General features: G+C 38.2%; 2 protein-coding genes across 2 annotated transcripts; both read right to left on the bottom strand.

The window, feature by feature from the left end:
* Positions 1-2,007: 2,007 nt before the first annotated feature.
* Positions 2,008-4,436, bottom strand: LOC133732177 (transcription factor MYB46). The gene is made up of 2 exons (XM_062159662.1): positions 4,020-4,436; positions 2,008-2,723 (listed from the first exon to the last, which is right to left on the bottom strand). The coding sequence occupies exons 1-2, from the start codon at positions 4,319-4,321 to the stop codon at positions 2,039-2,041; spliced, it is 987 nt and encodes a 328-aa protein (XP_062015646.1). The 5' UTR covers positions 4,322-4,436; the 3' UTR covers positions 2,008-2,038.
* Positions 4,437-16,894: 12,458 nt separating this feature from the next.
* LOC133730597 (DUF21 domain-containing protein At1g55930, chloroplastic-like) lies at positions 16,895-18,577 on the bottom strand. The gene is made up of 3 exons (XM_062158154.1): positions 18,492-18,577; positions 17,409-17,964; positions 16,895-17,008 (listed from the first exon to the last, which is right to left on the bottom strand). Exons 1-3 carry the CDS (start codon positions 18,575-18,577, stop codon positions 16,961-16,963), a joined length of 690 nt encoding a protein of 229 aa, XP_062014138.1. The 3' UTR covers positions 16,895-16,960.
* Between the last annotated feature and the right edge of the window lie 453 nt (positions 18,578-19,030).

The raw sequence follows: 19,030 nt of genomic DNA, 5'->3' as shown, positions 1-19,030 counted from the left end.
CCAAATTCGTTCTCATCCTGCTTTGTACTAAATCTCATCTACTCTCCATAGCCAAGCCCTACCAAAGATCCAAGGCAACAATAAGGACAATCTAAGGCTTCTGTAAAAGGGCTTTTGGTATTCCTAGGGTTCTAAGTTACAAATTTGGGGTAAAAAATATTTAATTTAGAAAAGAGTACGTATAAGAAGGGATAAAAGTTGGAAGTGATGGAGTGTGGAGATGTTGCAGAGTTGTTCAAAGAAGAGAGGCTGGCAAGAACGTACACAAGAATGTAGCTGTCTCTTTTGGTCATTTAATCTACTCTTTAAATTTGATTTTGAATGGTAAATATAGGGGTTGTGTATTAAATATATAGAGATGTGTAAATGAAATCTCTCAAACTTGAATGAATATATGTATATAGTTAACATTTCATTATAATATTCGGTATTTATGAAAACTAAACTAGTTTTTTTTGGTATTTTTCGATTTCGGTTTTTTTCAATTCAGTTATAAAAGAGTCGATTTACCAAAATTCAAATATTCGGTTAGTATTCGCTCGGTTCAGTAATTACCAAATTAAATGACATTCATAGGTATTTAGAGCCCTAGTACCATGTAAACCATCAAGAAAAAAAGTTAACTACAAGTAAAGCTTTAACAAAAAAGGAATATACAGAGTTCCTTTAAAAGAATGTCGATCAGACACTTTGATAGGATCGCCATTTATAATATCTTTTTTACTTGGAAAAAACTTGGGCGTAATCATCGGTCACCCATAGGTCAGTCTCAACTCTCTAATTAATAGTAACACACACACATGTTCGTTATGGTGGTAATCCGTCATCAAAAATCTAAAGGCAAATGATAGTACAAGCACTCTCATCATATTCTGTCAGATTCTAAGTGAAAATGGTCATCTTGTCCTTTCTGAATAACAGAATTAGTAGATGTCATCATCACATGATTATTCCAAAGTTGCTTCCTATTCACTTCTTTAATATGTTGGTCAAATTTTAATTTTATGTTAATTTGCATTGATTACTTTTAGGTCAGTGATTATGTTAGTACCCTACCCATGGGAATGAGGGTAAAACCCAACCTGATAGCCTAACTAACTAATTTAATAATGAGACAATAGTCAATGAAACAATGAGAGCTGATTATCAAGTGGAGATGGCGACTAAGTGATTGAATTAACCTCATTTTAGTATGTGATCATGTACCTTCTACAAATCTCTAGCCATTTCCATCCGTCCAAATAGAATTAAGCATGAAAATAATGGCTAATGCTATAGATGATGAAGGATCGTATTCTTCAACATAACATATTCTGTTCTTATTAATCATCTAAATTTACAAAGACACTCAATTAGTTTAGTAATTATCCTCCATAATATTGTTGGATGATGTTTCAAATTGAAGTACGTTTTTCATTGTAAGATAAAAAAGGTAATTATTATTTTTCAAATGGTAATTGTAATATGAGAGAGAGAGAGAGAGAGAGAGAGAGGGAGAGAGAGAGGTAGGTCTATCATCTTCATGATCAAATTGTGTAGTACAACCTACTTATTTCCCACTGACCACAAAATTCCACCAACCTTTCTTCCTTTTGTACATCATCTCATAATAACTACAATTTATACACCAACTAATTATTGATGATCATCATCTTGTAATTCTTGTATATCTCTTCTCTCCCTACATTTGTATATATATGCAGCATAGCAGCAGCTATTCACAACTATACTTCCTTCACAATTAATCCGTATATATGACAGTAGTCTCAGTACTGAATGAAAGCTTCTCTATCAAATACGAAATCAACTGTGACCTTTATTTCAGACCGTTCCCCTTTCATCTAAGCTATATATGAACTTCCCCATTGTTTGACGGACCTAAATAAAATGTAAAAGCTATGGCTAGTAATATTCTACCAGTCTTGAGAAAACAAAGAGGGATCTCAAATTAGAAAATGAAGAAGAAATGAGTGTGTGGGAAGAAAAAAAAAATGAAGAAAAAGAAAAGAGAGGGAATATTGGGTGGCTGTTATTGATCTCAACTCTGGTAGTCAAGAAAAGGAAAGGAGGAAACATCTTTCATCAGATCCTCCCATTCCCACTCTCCCATTGTTAGCCCTTGATCCTGATCATCTTCAAAGTAATTCCCAACCCCGATCATGTTTTCACCTTTGATGATATTGTTACTGTTACTGTAGTAATTATTATTATCATAGAAGATAGTTTCCGTTTTTAGATTTTGATCCTGGTCAGTGGTGCTTACACTCACTAGGGGAGGCACAAAGATGTCTTCTTCTACCCCGATATTGACGTTCCCAAACGCTTCAATATTTTCTTCAAACCCACAATCATCAGCACCACTACCAACTGATGATCCGATCTGTGCAGTGCATGGGTTTCCATTGTTGTAGTACCCGCCATGCTCGACCATTGGAAACGGATCAAACATGTGGTTGATGAGGGAGGTTGATTGCATGGATGAATCCCCGTAAATGGGCATCATTGACGGTGGAATGATGTTCATGAAACCTCCTCCTCCTCCGGCCGCGGTGAAAAAGTCTTTGTTGTTAGGCTGATCCGAGGAAGAATCACTTGCGTTTGGTGAGGCAGTGGAGGAGGAGGAGGAGGACAGAACCTTCAGACGTTTCTTTATGGTCGAATTCCAGAAGTTCTTGATTTCATTGTCAGTTCGTCCTGGCAAGCGTGCTGCGATTTGAGACCACCTATATAAAATGTAGATATATATGTTTAATTAAACTAAAAGATATATGATATAATAGTCAGTTTCGATGTGAATTGAAAGTACGTTTTTGGTGGGTATGTATGAATGCATAACTTATTTGCATGGTTTCCTAACTTAAAACAGAGATAGGTTTTGAGTGTTTTCGACTCGAAAGCTATCTGCAGATGATGTTGACATTACATTAATACGTTACCATAACGTATCACTCAAACTATGTATCACTTTCTTATCAACTATAGGTTTTGGATGCCACAACCCACAGTTAGGGGACAACCTAATGTTTCTGATTCTCCTATGTTTTCTATGTATTAATATATACATGGTTAATTTGCATGGGAGCTTAACTATATATACTATTCAATTAATTAATATGGGTGTTGAGTGTCTTTAACTCTAAGGGCAGATGTTTCTCAAAAAAAAAAAAAAAAAAAAAAAAAAAAAACTGTAAGGGCAGATCCATGTGCATCATATATATCCTTATTCAATTCTCATACCTTCCACATCTATATTTTATAAATATCTGAAATTAGATAACGAAGCTCTGCATTTAGGAATATATGTATTCGTGTATGAACGTTTATATTCATGCTGCAGTTGGTATTTATAATGCTATGAGTAATATATAATAAAAAAAAAGTATATATGTGTGTGTATCAAAATGTAATTTATTACTTTAAACTTAGAGCCTCTAACCGTACATAAAGCCTAAATCAAGTTTTCTTTGTAGAATTGGTGATGTTAAATGTAATTGTGCCTTTTAGTTGAATCGGCTAAATTGGGTGAATTTTTATATTGGATAACATCCAACAATTCTTCTTTTTTTTGGTCTTAATAGTTTAATTTTAGCATATGCGTGTGGCCAGATTACTCATATTAAGTCCCATAAACTGATGTAATTTAAAAGAGGGGAGAGACTAGCTACAAGGATGACTTAAAATGTGGACTTCAGTAGTCTTCTCATTATGGTTTCACGTCACATTATCCTATAGAACTGTACTCTTTTTAGACTAATTCAGCTTTAGTGAAAGAGATTATAATAATTATTTTTTATATACCATTGTCTTATACAAAACATATTGACTGAAGTAAGTCCACTATCTAAGATCCAAGTTATGGGTTCGAGTCATCATTGGGGTAGGAGTGAAATCCTTTGATCCTCTTAAAAAAAAAAAAAATATTGACTGAAGTAAGAAAACACACGTATCAATTAAAGCCACAAGCCAGCATAACTTCTAAACTAAGCTTTATGGAAACTACTAATTAGTGACCTTATTACCTGTTACCAAGAAGGGAATGGAAGTGGATGATGAGGTCTTCTTCTTGGGGAGAAAAGGCACCTCTCTTAAGGTCAGGTCTCAGGTAATTGATCCAACGAAGCCTGCAACTCTTGCCGCACCTCTCGAGGCCAGCATTTCTTGCCACGTCGCTCCAGCAGCCTTGGCCATTGTTGAGCATGTACCTCATCAGCTTCTCGTCTTCTTCCGGCGACCACAAACCCTTCCTCAGCTTGTTACTCATGCTGTTGTTCTTGTTATTCTTCCCGGTACTACTTACAACAGAGGGTTCCGGCTTCCTCATTGTTTATGACTAGAGTGAGTGCTGAGTTTAAGGAGGAAGAGAGGGAGGGAAGGAGGGGTGACCTGATCGGATCAGATCTGATGATGTTTCTCTCCCAACTGGTTTGATGTAAAACTGTGATGACTTTATAGAGAGAAAATAAAAGCGAGAGGAAGAGAGAGACAGAAAGAAGGCTTCATATGGTGGGAATGATGATGGTAATGATGATTGTGATGGTTGTGGGGTTTGCTTACAATATAGGGAAAACAGAAAGAAAGAGAGAAATAAGGTTTGTTGATGAGTCTGAGTAGAAAACGGTTTCGAGGGGGACCTGCACTGAAGGAGAGCTAGAGAGAGAGAGGTGGTCGTCTTGTCTTTGACTCCATGATCTTTGTCTGTTTTCTATAGGTTAACACCTTTTTCTTCATTCTCAAGCTATAATATTTCAAATATATATAATACATGAAGGCTAGGCTAGGGTTTTTCTTTTTTAAAACCAAGCCAACATATTAATTTGCTTCCACTTCACATAATCTCTGGCTCTCTCTACACACGTGTAGTTGAAGATAAAGAAGAAGATAATTAAGAATAATTAATACTCTGCATTGATTGGGTCAAGTTCATTCAGCTTCACTGCTGATTGGCCATGAAAGCCACGTGTTTATGCTAATTTGTTCTTGTATTAACTGATCAAATGAATCAAATTGAATATAGGAAAAGTAAAAAAGACTCCAGTATGTGGAAATTTAACGATAAATTATTCTCCTATGAGAAAGTTGACAAAAGAAGTGATTTGGAGCTTTCCCAATCACTTTATGCTTGCACTACTCTTTCATGATCGAAGATATCAGTACATGCCTCGTTAAAAAGCGTATTTGCCGACGTCGGCTGAAAGGCACTCGTAATCTGCTTCAAATTGGTTTTGCATCTCCGATAGAAGAGGATATGCAGAGACAATATCAGCTAAAATGCAAAGACTTATAGTTCGAATTAATGATATCATTAGATCGATAATTTAATTAGTACCGGTACCATCCGCAACTACTCCTCAAAACAAAAATATAGTCTGTGTAAACATATAGATGCATGGCGTACAATGCTTATTATTCTGTCATGTCATCGATCTAAACCATTGAAGAGGATCATGGCATATATTAGATATTGTAAATCTGTACGTAATGCAATTTTTAACGTTCTCAAAGTGGGTTTTGCTCTGTAGTCTCTTTCCTACTCAATTCAATTACTGTGGATCAAAGATTGTCCATTAGCAACTTAATCATACATGCATGTCTCGCATGTTGCACGCGCGGATCCCATGGATTGGTTTAACTTGTCTAAATTAATTATATATGTTGCCTTATAATAATTTTAAAGGATTCAAAATGATAAAGATTAAAATGGATTGTAATTGAAGTAAGCTGGGCTCTTTTGGATTGTCAGTTTCTGATTGATTTATATTCTATAGAGACTTAACAAAAGATGCATTATTTGGAAGAAGAAAAAGGGAAAGCTAGATATTAATGGGGCAACAAGATCATTGACTTAATTCCGATCGATCGAGCATCTCTTACAAGCAAGCTGCATAATAGACATTCATTTCTCAGTTATTTTCTAATTAGCAAACATAATTAAATTAAAAATTTTCTTGAAGGAAGAACATCATTGTATTCAATATATCAAGTTGGAAAGTGACATATTGTTGTGCACTCTAATTGGGGAATAACAAATCGGTCAAACGAAGACTCTGGCTTCTTATTTTTTGATCCCACCACTACTACACAGAACACTTTTAATGACGTTTGAAAAACGTCATAAAATGGTTTTCATGACGTTTTTCAAACGTCATGCAGAACGTCGTCTCTACTGGTGCCGTCTTATGTGGCATGAATCGATGACAGTTAGAAAACGTCATAGAAAAGTATGTCCATGACGGTTAGAAAACGTCATAAAAAGTATTTCCATGACGGTTAGAAAACGTCATAGAAAGTATTTCCATGACGGGTAGAAAACGTCGTAGAAAGTATTTCCATGACGGTTAGAAAACGTCTTAGAAAGTATTTCAATGACGGTTAGAAAACGTCATAGAAAGTATTTCAATGACGGTTAGAAAACGTCATAAAAGGAATTCCATGACGGTTAGAAAACGTCATAGAAAGTTTTTCATGACAGTTAGAAAACGTCATATGACATATTTCCATGACGATTAGAAAATGTCATAGAAAATTTGCTAAAACGTCATTAGAAATCATCATGGTAAACATTTTTATGGCATTTGCAAAACGTCATAGAAAGAAGGCAAGAAGCAGTGAAGCGAATGACCCTATGAACTCCCCTCAATGATCTCTGAACACCTCTCCCCTATGTTCAATTTTATCCCAAACTAATACAGGAAAAAATTAAATGCATGCGCAAAAGTTACATTAGTAAATCACCATATAAGCAAAGAGCCTTGAGCTTTGGCCCGACACTTGATTTGAAACCAGTGAGGCAAACATCACAGTTACCACTTCTTCCATTCATTTTCCTACACTGCTAAACTACAGATTCTTCACATTCAATAGAAAGCGAATCATCGTCATCATCGCAAACTTAAGAAAGCATCAAAAATCTGATCTTTATAATATGTTTCAACAAAACATATATACAGACTCCCCTTGAACTACATCCAGCAAAACAGAAGCCAACAATATGATCACAAATCCAACTACCCATTAGATTGCCATTAACAAATTACAGAGAGAAAATACTCCAATTCCAGATCTAGGAACTCCAAAACCAGAGAATTGAAACACAAAATCTACATCTAAAAGATTAAACATTTCCCAAATTGCCATTAGATCTCTCTCAAGCCCTCTTGCGGATCAGAAGCTCAGTGCTCTTCTGGTACTTCTTGATCTCCCTGAGAAGAAGAGAAGGGGTTGATGGGTTTTTGGATGAGATTGAGATTTGAGAATCGGAGAAGGTTGATCTTCTGGTACTTCTTGATCTCCCTGAGAAGAAGAGAAGGGGTTGATGGGTTTTTGGATGAGATTGAGATTTGAGAATCGGAGAAGGTTGAAATGGTGATGGTGGGAAGGGATGAGATTTGCGGGGTTTATAGTGGAGAGTGGGAGAGGTAAAACTTTAGGGAGGTTTAGAATGGTGTGGAGAGGGAGTTTGGGCCGTTGATGAGGACTCTAATGGACAGCTGATGTTGTAAGAGAAGGTGGTGGAGATCGCGATCCGCGTGCTATTGCTCTGACCAATGGGATTAATTTCTCGGCTTGATAATAATTTGACCGAACGGAATACCTACTCCATATGAGAGAATAAAAGATCTACATTTCACTTAAAACTAGAAAACCTACTCCTTGTCTAGATTCGTCTTCAGGGAATTTCTGCCCTCACTTGGATTCCACTCCTCACTCGGATTTCCTTCGAAGGGAAAACCCAAATTCGCTTTGAGGAGATTTTTCCTCACCTATATTCGTTTTAAGGAGATCTCTACTTACACAGATTTGCATTTAGAGAATTACTTCTCACACAACATCACCTTGAAGGTATTTCACCTCACCTGGATTCTCCTTGAGGGGATTTCTCCTCACATAGATTTCCCTTGAGGAGATCTCTCTTCACATAGATTTACATCTAGAGAATTACTGAGTTTTTTTATATTTTTAATTAGATTTTACATTTTTTTAATTTTTTTTTTATGGAAGCGAGCTAAACAAAAAGAAAAGAAAACATGCACACCATCTTATTGATTTAATATTACAAAAAGGAAATTGGAACTACGCTATACTAAGCCTAATCAGTAGCTCCGGATGGGTTGAGGCTGAGCTCAAGAGAAACTGGAGATCCACGGTTGTAACCGCCTGAGCCACCGAAATAGTAATCATATGCGCTACCTTCCTCGGAAGTAGTCTTCGGGTTACCATAGACGTCCTCGCCGTGCACGGGGAACAGAGGAAGAGTTTCAAACTCCTGGCGAACTCCTCCTCGTTGTTCCATGGAAGATTGTCCTCCTGTTGTGGAACCAAAATTGAGATCAATGGATCCACCAGCACCAGTAGAACTAGTGGACCCAAAATTGATGTCAATGGATCCACCAGCACCAGTAGGACTAGTGGACCCAAAATTAATATCAATGAATCCACCAGTACCAGTAGAACTAGTTCCCACGGGCACTTGAGCAGCCTGATTACACCTCTTCATCTGCTTCTCTCGAGCCCTGACATTCTGGAACCAAAAATAAATGTTCTTGCCCTCAACCTGTCCATACTGTTGCAGCTGGAGACAGATCTCGTGAATATGCTCTGTAGTTGGGGTCTTAACTCCCTTGTCGTAGTAAACATCCTTGAGGATTCTTATTTGATCTGGAGTAGGAATCCACCTGGTACGGCTTCGCCAGAAATCCGTGTTGGCACTACTCCCGGCTGCTTGGTTGTTTCCTCCATCCTCGATTTGTTGCTGGGTTTGTAGCTCCATTAGTTGCAGAGTTCGTGGTTCCATGGTGATGAGTTGAGAGGAAGTGTAAATTGAAGAACGAAGTTGTTAAGTGTTTGTGGGAGATTGACCTTAGAAGGATTAAGGTCGATGAAGGGATGTTGGAGATCTGAAAGTTCAGAGGAAAGAAAAGATCGAATCTTCAAATGGAAGAAAAGATCTGAGAAAGAAGGATTGAAGATTTGGAGGAAAAGATTGAAGATCTGAGAGTGAAAAACTGGGGATTTGAGAAGAGAAAGGCTGAAGAGTTGAGAGAGAAAGGCTTGAGCTCGGAAGAAAATTTCTTTTCCTTTGGAGTGAACAGTCGCATCTCCAGAATGCACCTATTTATAGAACAAGGTGAGCAGATCTCCACCGTTGGATGAACGATCTCAGAATTTGAATCCACGCGTTGGATTAAAGTCGCCCCGAAACCCGGAAAAGCTGTTGGCGCGTGTTGAGCGTGTAAGGGGACATGTCGAATCTCGAGGCGCTGTGGCAGACAGCTTTAGCCGAAAGTGATTCTGATTGCCTTAAATCACGGAAGGGATAAGCCGTGGCAGGTGGGCCGTACGTGGGCTTGTCTCGGATCAAGGCCCTCACTGTAGTTGTGGGTGGAGGCCCAATGGGCTGAATTTCTGAATAGTTTTGGGTGAAATCCTTGGGCCAAATTCCTGAATAGTTTTGGGTGTTTTGGGCCAAATTTGAAACAGCTTGGTTTAAATAAAAGGAATGGTATAGTTATCATCGAGAGCAGCTTGTGCTCGAGTGGTTGAGAGCGAGATTCATGTGCAAGAGGTCTGAGGTTCGAACCTCGCCTCTTGTTTATTTTTATTATGTTCGTTTATGACATAATAAGTATAACATTTGTGTACGGACGTATTTTTATACGTAGAACCGTAGCTTTGTATATTTCTACCGAGATGTAGTGCTCTGAGGACATGGGAAAAGTCCGAAGAACGCCGGTTAAATAATAACCGAGATGTAGTGCTCTGAGGACAGGGGAAAAGTCCGAAGAACGCCGGTTAAATAATAACCGAGATGTATACCGTTTACTTGAACCTTGGCCGAGGTGACAGGTAACGACGTAGTTAGAGCTCTAACGTGTTGTTGGGATGGACCAAAGTGGTGATTTAGGGGGTTGAGTGATTGTAGGACCAAAGTGGTGATATTGTGGTTAGAGGATTGTGGAAATGTATTCGTTGTGGATTTCCGTGTGCTGTTTGATGTTTCCTTGCAGATGTTGAGATTGTTGGCTGCTTACTTGAGTTAAAGGAATAGTAAGCAGCCAACATTTTTCATGACATTTTCAGAACGCCATGGCCTATTGTCATTCATGACACTTACCAAACGTCATGAAAACATTTTTCATGACATTTTCAGAACGCCATGGCCTATTCTCATTCATGACACTTACCAAATGTCATGAAAACATTTTTCATGACGTTTTCAGAACGCCATGGCCTACTCTCATTCATGACACTTACCAAACGTCATGAACATTTTTAATGACGTTTTCAAAATGCCATGGCCTATTCTCATTCATGACATTTACCAAACGTCATGAAAACATTTATAATGACGTTTTCAAAACGCCATGACCTATTCTCATTCATGACACTTACCAAACGTCATGAAAACATTTTTCATGACGTTTTCAGAATGCCATGGTCTATTCTCATTCATGACACTTACCAAACGTCATGAAAACATTTTTCATGACATTTGAAAAACGTCATAAGAGTGATGACAGTTTAAAAACGTCATTAAATAGTAAGACTTACAATGACATTTCGAAAACGTCATAAACTTGAGACGAAATTTTGATCCATGACGTTTCCTTTAGAAAACGTCATAGAAAGGGTATTTAATGACGTTTTTGAGCAAATGTCATCTAAATATTGTCATTAAATGTCATATTTGTAGTAGTGCACAGAGGATAGTTTGCATTTGCAATAGCAATTGATAGGCTTATTCTTACTTCCCTTGGGTACCCTAGACGCTAACGTGCCTATATATATTGCCACAAGAAGGCTTCACCCCACAAATAAACTAGAGGAACCGACGGATCAAAAAGAGCCACCAAATAGTTAATCTGGGCCAGTTTGGATAACTCGACTAAATCTTGAACTGCAAGACAATGTAAGGGCTAGTTTAAGATTGTTGTGACTTAAAAAAAAAAAAAAAACTATTGTTGCTGCTGTGTTGTGAGAATAATCAGCTGTGAATTCAAATAGTTTCATGTTTGGTAAATAATACTTTTAAAAGTGTTGCCAATACATAAAACAACTTCAGAGCGTGTTTTAATCTAAAACAGCTTTTAAAAGTAACATTTGAGTTGCTTCTAAAATCTGCTGCTAGTGACCTATAATTTTTCAATGTCGGTGAGCTGTGACCTGTTGGTAAATTATAATTCCAACATTGTATAGGTCATGGGTTCGATTCTCACTGACATATGTAAGGGTGGGGTGGGTTAAGGTTTTTAAAAAAAAAAAAAAAAAAGACCTATAATTTTCAATTAAAGCTACTTTTTATTTATTTACCAAACACAATATAATCTAAAATTTTAGACAAAACCTGAATTTTTTAAGGGAAGCAATCTCAAACGGGGCCTAAACCACACGGTAGGAGTCATATTTTGGTCATTGGGTTATACGCCCATTTGAAGCCTAGCTGGAGCCCAACTCTACTCTTGTATTAAGGCATGTTAACCCAACCTTTTCTCTGATAAGGTATGGTTTGGGCAATGTAAATGAAGCACAACCCTCCATCTGATTTGTTTGAGCCCATAAGTGCCAAGCCAGACCCTGCTTTTTAAGCCTAACAATTTTCTATTTTTTCTATTTTGTATGTTTATCTCTTTTCTTATTCGCACACAACTTCTTCATGCAATTCTTTTCCTAATCTCCTCTTTTTTTAGGATTAAATTCAATTTACCCCCCCTGAGGTTTGGGTGTATTTTCATGTTAGTCCCTTTCCTCTCAATTTAATCAGTTTACCCCTCAAACTTTTCAATTTTCCTCAACCGTGTCCAATGTCTCATTTTCCGTCCAATTTGGATGTTAAATCTGACAAAGAAGCCCACTTTAGGGGCTAAAATTGTCATTTCATGCAAAAAAAAAAAAAAACACCACGACCATATTCGATCCCCTCTCTCTTTGCCCTCCTCCTTCTTCTTCTTTTTCTTCTTTGACCCAATCTTCTTCTTCTTCTTTGATCTCCGGCTACCAAAATCACCGCCTCCCTCAAATCTAATTTTTCTCCTAGCCTCCACGAACCCATACTTGCCCACCATCTTCTCTCTGTGGCTAGCTCAGAGTCTCAGACTCTCTGTGTCTCATATCCCCAAATCCCAAAGATGCAAACTTGAACCCAGAATCTAACTCACCTCAGCCTTCATGGGCTACTCTCTAATCACACCACCACCTACTCCTCCACCTCTTCTCAATGGTGCACTACATTCTCCTTGCTCCTTCCTCCCGGTGAACAAATTGTCGATGACAATCACATCGTTCTCTCTAGAGAGTAACTTATCGACGAGGTGAGACCCAATGAAGCCGGCGCCACAGGTGACGAAGATCCTGAGCCTATGCTTGCCGAGGTTGGCGGGGACCCTGCCGGCGTTGTGGGGGAGGTCGGTAGAGAAGGAGGCAGTGTTGATTCGGTCGTGAACGGAGGAGAAGGATCTAGGGATGTAGGGATTGGGCTTGGAAGGGAGAGGCAGAAGAGAGTGGGCTGGAGGATGAAGAAGGTGGAGCCGACGAGAATGCCAACGAGGATGAAGAGGAGGTGTTGCTCTTTGAAGATGAAGTTGATGGATCTGGGGAGAGATTTGGGTTTCTTAAAGGTTTTAGTGGAGTAGGAGGAGGCTAGGGAGGTTGGGATCTCTTCGTCCCTCCTGTGATTCACGCTTGATTGCTTGTGTACCTGTTTCATACTTCTGCACTCAACCTCGTCTTCTTGTTTGTCGTAGAGATGGAGATGGATTAGGCTTGGTGGTGGATGATGGTGACAGAGTGAAGCAAGTGGAATTTAATGGAAGAAGAGGAGGAATCAGAATACTTGATCAGATAACCAAGCCCTGCTAGGTTGATTCTCTCTTTTTTTTTTTTTTTGCTTAATTGGTTATCTGATTGGTTTTGAATTTCTCTGATGATTTTGGATCTGTATATTGCAAAAATTGTTTGTTTTTACATGTGAACTTTAAGCAAAAGCAATTCTGGGTTTTTCCGCTTGTGAATTGTGAGGAATCAAATGGGTCTTTGTTGGTGACTTGATTTGGTTCTTTAGAATGGGTTTTAGATCTAAAGTTGGAAACTAGCCTTATTGTTTAAGTGTTGATTTAGGGTTAATGGGGAAGAAGAAGAAGAAGAAGAAGAAGAAGGAGGAGGGCGGAGAGAGAGGGGGTCAAATATGGTCATGGTGTTTTTTTTTTTGCCATAAAATGACAATTTTAGCCCCTAAAGTGGGCTTCTTTGTCAGATTTAACGTCCAAATTGGACGGAAAATGAGACATTGGACAAGATTGAGGAAAATTGAAGAGTTTGAGGGGTAGACTGATTAAATTGAGAGTTAAGAGACTAACATGAAAATACCCCCAAATCTCAGGGGGGTAAACTGAATTTAATCCATTTTTTTATCTTCTTCTTACTTTGTAATTGATTTAGTACTCTTTCTTTACTTTAAATTTTTGTTTCCTTTATTAATCAGCAATTACGTCTAGGAGACTTGGAAAGCTAATTAATTGAGTTTAACCACCTTAACTAATATTCATACATGTTTTTTGTTTTATACTGGAAGACGACCAACTATATTAAATGAAACTGAGGAGTATTAGGGCGATGCCAAAGCATCAAAAATTAAATGATGAAACAAAACAAGATGCACAAACAAATTTAGAATGAAAATTAAGGACATGACCAAATGCCAGAAGGCATCGAACAATGCATTACATATATAACTTGAGCAGTGTAAATTTTTCTTGTAACTGTAACTGTAACTAGAACCATAATTGGGGAGATAGACCCAACAAGAATTTTCAATTAACACAGGTGAGGCTCCCGAGAGAACGAAGGCGACAAAGGGTGTCAAAAACTCGGGAGTTAGCAGAAAAACTCTCATAGACCAAGAACCCGGGCTCCGAATCTAATAGCGATATAGAACTTGGGTAATAATGAACAATCCTCCGGGATCCCAAATACCAATCCAAAATTGTATGGGCCTAAAGACTGCAATCCACACAACAACACCAAGGACCCGATGACAAGCCCATACGAGTATGACTCTAGGGTGAAAGACCCAAATTGAGCCCAAGCAGGTGTGCCTCTGCTCTAGACAACCAACAACGACCACCATCAACGCCAACGTGCTGGCAAAGCCACAAATGTCATCTTCAAGCAGAAAATAGTGACTGGATCGCCTTGCAACCAACAACAACCAACTACAATCCAGCACTGCCACAGTCATGCCTAACCCGGCCTCTTGCAGCTATTCTTTGTTAACTTTTCTCTGCTCGAAGCCAACGCACATCGACCGAGACATACACCTCTGACAGAGCGACCACCCTCTAATGGGAAGTCGAACGTGATCCACCACCACAGCAGAGCTGGCAAGGAAGCCAACGCTAGACTATGTGGACAAAGAGGCAAACCTTGACAGCGAGGAAAGCCCACCAAGCGGTAAGAAAACCACCAGAAGTGGGGTGCCGAGGCTGATCGACCAGAGCCATTGCCCACTTTGAAAAGAAATCTCCCATTGCAGTGACACTAAAGGAAGGCTGCGATGGAAAGGTTTTGAGAGAGGAGTCACTATGCCAAAAAACCCTTCAGACGACAGACTTTGACTGTCGTCTGATATGAAGAAAATCTGTCGTCTATTAAGCTGATATCTGATTGGTGTTCAGACGACAGTCAATACCCGACGTCAGAAGGTGACTCAGACGACAGTCACCAAAAATATATCTGTCGTCTGAATGTTGCTCAGATATGCACAAAATGGTAGTATATGTGGTTAAATATGATATCAGACGACAGTCAAATGTTGTTGTCGTCAAACTCTAGCAACAGACTTTACAAATAATCTATTGTCTGTTTTAATGCGAGACGACAATAATATGTCGTCTGAATGTGTAGAATTTCCATGTTTCTTTGCCAAATCTGTTGTGTGAACTTTATTAAAACAACATCCACTATTAGTTATCTATTGTCTCTCTTGTTGTAAAAGGACATTTAAATGTCCTTTGAATGTGTAGATGCTTGAAGTATCTTTGATCTTTCTGTTGTGTGTACTTGTTTCAAACCATAGTTGTTGGTAACTTTCTATTGTTTGATATTATTTAAAAAGACATATAACTTCCAATGTATTATCATATATCCCAATGATGAAAATCATACTCAAACCATGAAATAGGGCTTGTTAACAGCAACATAAACTAATCTACCCCATTGATAAAAGTTTCAGCACGTTGCTCCAACCTCCTCAAAAGGTCCTTCATGAAGAGTGTACTTGTCCCATGAGAAATCAGCAGTGTATCTATTGCGCAATGGTCAAAGACTTCACTATTTGTTTTCTGCTTGCCTTCTGCAGACTACGTATTGTCTCTGCTTCCTAACCATTTCTGCCCTGCTAGATCTCTGCTTCCTAAGTGAGGACTACTTTTCTGTGACAACATCAACCAACATTAGTTCAGTTACCATTAATGGGCTAAACACATGAAATACAAGTAAAACTTTTATAGTCAAATTGCTTGATTAACAGTATCAAGCAGAAAACTCATTGACCACTCAATCGAGATGCAAATGTATAGTTGACTATACTTCATGAATAGAGGTAACAAAAAAATTAACAGGGGAAGGTAGTAGTGAGTATATACCTCAGTCCCTACTTTTATCTTCTCTTCCAAGTCAGCCTTGTTTCCAGCCAAGAACATTATTAAAGTTGGATTTGCTAATATCAAACGAGAAGTAAAATAAACTTGACTGAGTTAGTAGTCTTGAAGAATATTAGTTACTCAAGCTATATCAATTATCACCCCCCTGCATATACGTAACACGTTCAAGTCCAAGACGGAGTGCACACTTGATCAGCCTGTGGTTAAATTCTTATTTATCCAGAAACTAGACCTATGAATTCTTTAGATTGCATTACCTTATTAGTAGAGCATAAGTAATTAAGAGGAAGTCAAAAATACCTTGGGATTATCTTCAACCACAGTTACTGCAAGATGGATCCTTCCTGTTTTTATATTCTGAAGAGGCAACCACATGTCATGCCTCTGGCCATCTCTATACTCACCAATGTTAATGGAGCAGAATCTGGATACAGAATAAGGTAAGTTAGACCGGCAAACAAAAACTGACTTGGGAAAAAACTTAGTCAGGCAAAACAAAAGTAACACACAAAAATTCATTAACATTGGTTAAAGCGATGATTCAAGACTCAACAAAATAATATGAAAAGCTTTGTAGTGACAGCAACTAAATCTACAGCCTGCCCATATTCTGGTATCCCTAAGTCATTCAATTCATCAACTTCTGAATACTGATCAATTAAATAACCTCTAAATAAGTTCAGAAACAAACCCAAGGCAATCATCAACAAATCGGTCCTTGTCACGAACTTCAATAGATAGCACAGTAGATGAATCCCATGTAATAATGGGCATCTTGAATTCTTCATGCCATTTTGGAGCCAGTGTTTTCTTTTGTGTCTTCGTCCTGAACCGGTAAAGGCCCAATTGACCCTTAACATAAGGGTCAGATAATCCTGACAACATATTGAATATTATATAACTTAAAAGAAACTACACTGTGGAAATTTAAAGAGCATGAGTGTATTATCAAATTACACTGTGGAAATCTTAGCTAAGCTTATAAGTAATTACGCTAACTAACCAGACCTAGGGAGTTACAATTATCAATCAAAAGTTAAATTGCATGGAGGTGCCACCTGGAAAAAAAGTATATGCATTCTTCTATGTATATGTAATGCTTAGCATATTTACTCACACAAAATATATCCTTGCTCAATGATATAAGGACCACTAAAACTTAAACTGACTAGCACCCAGTTTGTCACAAACAGACTTTAAAACCTTCAACTATGTATCGTATCAGACAGGGAAAATGAGACATACAATCATTACTCCAGTTGCTGCACCACCAGCTTCACCAAATATCGCTGTTGCAGCCTCTGTAACTAAAGTAGTTGCTCCAATATTGACAACACTGAGTACACAAGTAAATTCTACAATAAGAAAGAAATGTTCAACTTCATGACGAAAGAAAGGTTAGCTCACTCGCATTCTTTCAAATCAATGGTTTGGATCATTGCCATGCTTATGAAGATTCTAAAGTGTGTAAATTCACTGGATAATGATACTTTCCAAAGACAACACATTATTTAGATATAGGCATCCAGAAGGCCAAAACCAGTAAAAGCTCATACATTCCGAGGCAAATGTGCTAATTGAAGATTCTAATAGGTTAGTTACTCACATTCTTTCAAAATTTTAATGGTTTAGATCATTCGCATTCTTCCAAGATTCTAATGCAGTCTATCATTCACTAATTAGTTGATACACTTCAAACACAGAACTATATCAAAACATAGGCACCCAGAAGGCCAAAACACATAAAGTTCATACCTTCCAAGGCCATAGCGTGGTAATCGAAGTCTCTGCCATTGAGAAAAAAGCCGAGAGACCCAAAAGCGCCGCCAAAATCAAACCCTGCTCTTTAAAAACTTGAAGAACCAGCAGCGTCTTCGGCCAAGCATTTCTGAACATCAATATGCACTTGTCAACAACCCCATAACTTGCATTGACCACACCCTCCACAGCAAAAGCTCTCCTAGACCCATACACCAAAACCCCACAAACCATAGCTGCTAAAACAACTCCACACTTCACCATTACCCTAACAAAATCAAAACTCGAACCCAAAACAGCATTTGTACCACTAGAACTCTCACTATCTTTACCTACAGCTCTCAAACGAGCTCTATTAGCAAACAAGTCAACTCCCTCGCATCTTGGACCTAAGAACCTCCGAAAACCACAAGAAAAATAAAACAAGGGTGAAAAATTCAAGAGCTTTACATTGCTTGGTTGAGCACCATTGGAGCTTGAGACTTTAGCAGCTGCACTAGTACAGAAACCCTTATGTGAAAGTTTCAATCTGTATGCATTGTTGACAAGCTTTCTTCACATGACAACAGATACCCAACATTATAGAAATCAAAGCATAAACCAATAGAGCAATATAGAAATCAAGTAAAATTGTAAAGTAAAGAAGTCACTCACCTCAAATCCTAAACAGGACCAGAACTAGAATGAAAACAAGGCTCTAGAAGTTCTGCCCAACTTCTTTCAATTCTTCAACATCCGGAATTTCGATGGTGAAATTCCAAGATCATGAGATCAAATTCTCACATCTTCCTAGTTGCAGTACCCGAAACTCCTAGACCAAAATCCTATTTTAGAACAGAAACTATCCATAAGACCAACTCATCATCGAGCCCAAAATCTCTATCTCTTTCTCCCTTCCCATCTTCTTCTTTTCTTTTCTTTTCTTTTCTTCTCTCCCTTTCTCCTCCTCCGTTCGTTGTCCTTGTTCCTTCTTCTTCTTCTTTTTTCCTTTCTCGTCTAATCCCCTTCATCCCCAGTTGACAACAACTCAAAATCAGATTGAAAAAATCAAGGAATCAGATTAGATTAGGGTTTACTTACCCCCATTGGACGATGAAGGACTCGTAGTCCCGAAAATCCTTGCGGCGGAGGACGTTGATGTCGACGGCGACGCGAGCTTCAGACATAGCTGCGAGATTAGGAGGCGAGATCTGAGTGGGCTTGGGTTAAAGGAGAGAAACCAATTTGTTTTTTTGTTATGTTGTAATAAGCAAGCTAAGAGGGAGTTCGATATGGGTGAGGAGGGAATCTGAAAATTGGATGAGGAGGGAATCTGAAAAATGTGCAGCGCGAAACCATTCTTTTTGGTTTGATAACTTTGTCGGGGAGAGAGAAATCATTAAAAGTTTGGAACTAAATTCCTTCATGTTGTGCCAAAAAAAAATAGTTCCAACAAAATCCAAAGCCAATTTACTCCTTTGACGAGACGACATATATATGTTGTCTGAATACAAACAAAAAAAAGAAGCTACGACCCAAAACGAAATCAATTTATCTCCTTTGACCAGACGACAGATAACTGTTGTTTGAAAATAAACTTAATTCTCAAAACTAACTTACCATGGTATGTTGCTATATTC

The sequence above is a fragment of the Rosa rugosa genome, chromosome 2 (assembly GCF_958449725.1).
Source record: "Rosa rugosa chromosome 2, drRosRugo1.1, whole genome shotgun sequence".
Classification (NCBI taxonomy): domain Eukaryota; kingdom Viridiplantae; phylum Streptophyta; class Magnoliopsida; order Rosales; family Rosaceae; genus Rosa; species Rosa rugosa.
This window is presented reverse-complemented; position numbering and strand designations above follow the sequence as displayed.

Excerpts from the sequence above, each read along its gene's own strand:
- LOC133730597 (XM_062158154.1), bottom strand. The coding sequence starts at position 18,577 with ATGTCTGAAGCTCGCGTCGCCGTCGACATCAACGTCCTCCGCCGCAAG. Across the intron at positions 17,965-18,491 it reads TCCTTCATCGTCCAATGGGG|AAAGCTTGTCAACAATGCAT; the intron begins GTAAGTAAACCC and ends TGTCATGTGAAG. Across the intron at positions 17,009-17,408 it reads CCACGCTATGGCCTTGGAAG|AATTTACTTGTGTACTCAGT; the intron begins GTATGAACTTTA and ends TTCTTATTGTAG.
- LOC133732177 (XM_062159662.1), bottom strand. The coding sequence starts at position 4,321 with ATGAGGAAGCCGGAACCCTCTGTTGTAAGTAGTACCGGGAAGAATAAC. Across the intron at positions 2,724-4,019 it reads CATTCCCTTCTTGGTAACAG|GTGGTCTCAAATCGCAGCAC; the intron begins GTAATAAGGTCA and ends CATTTTATATAG.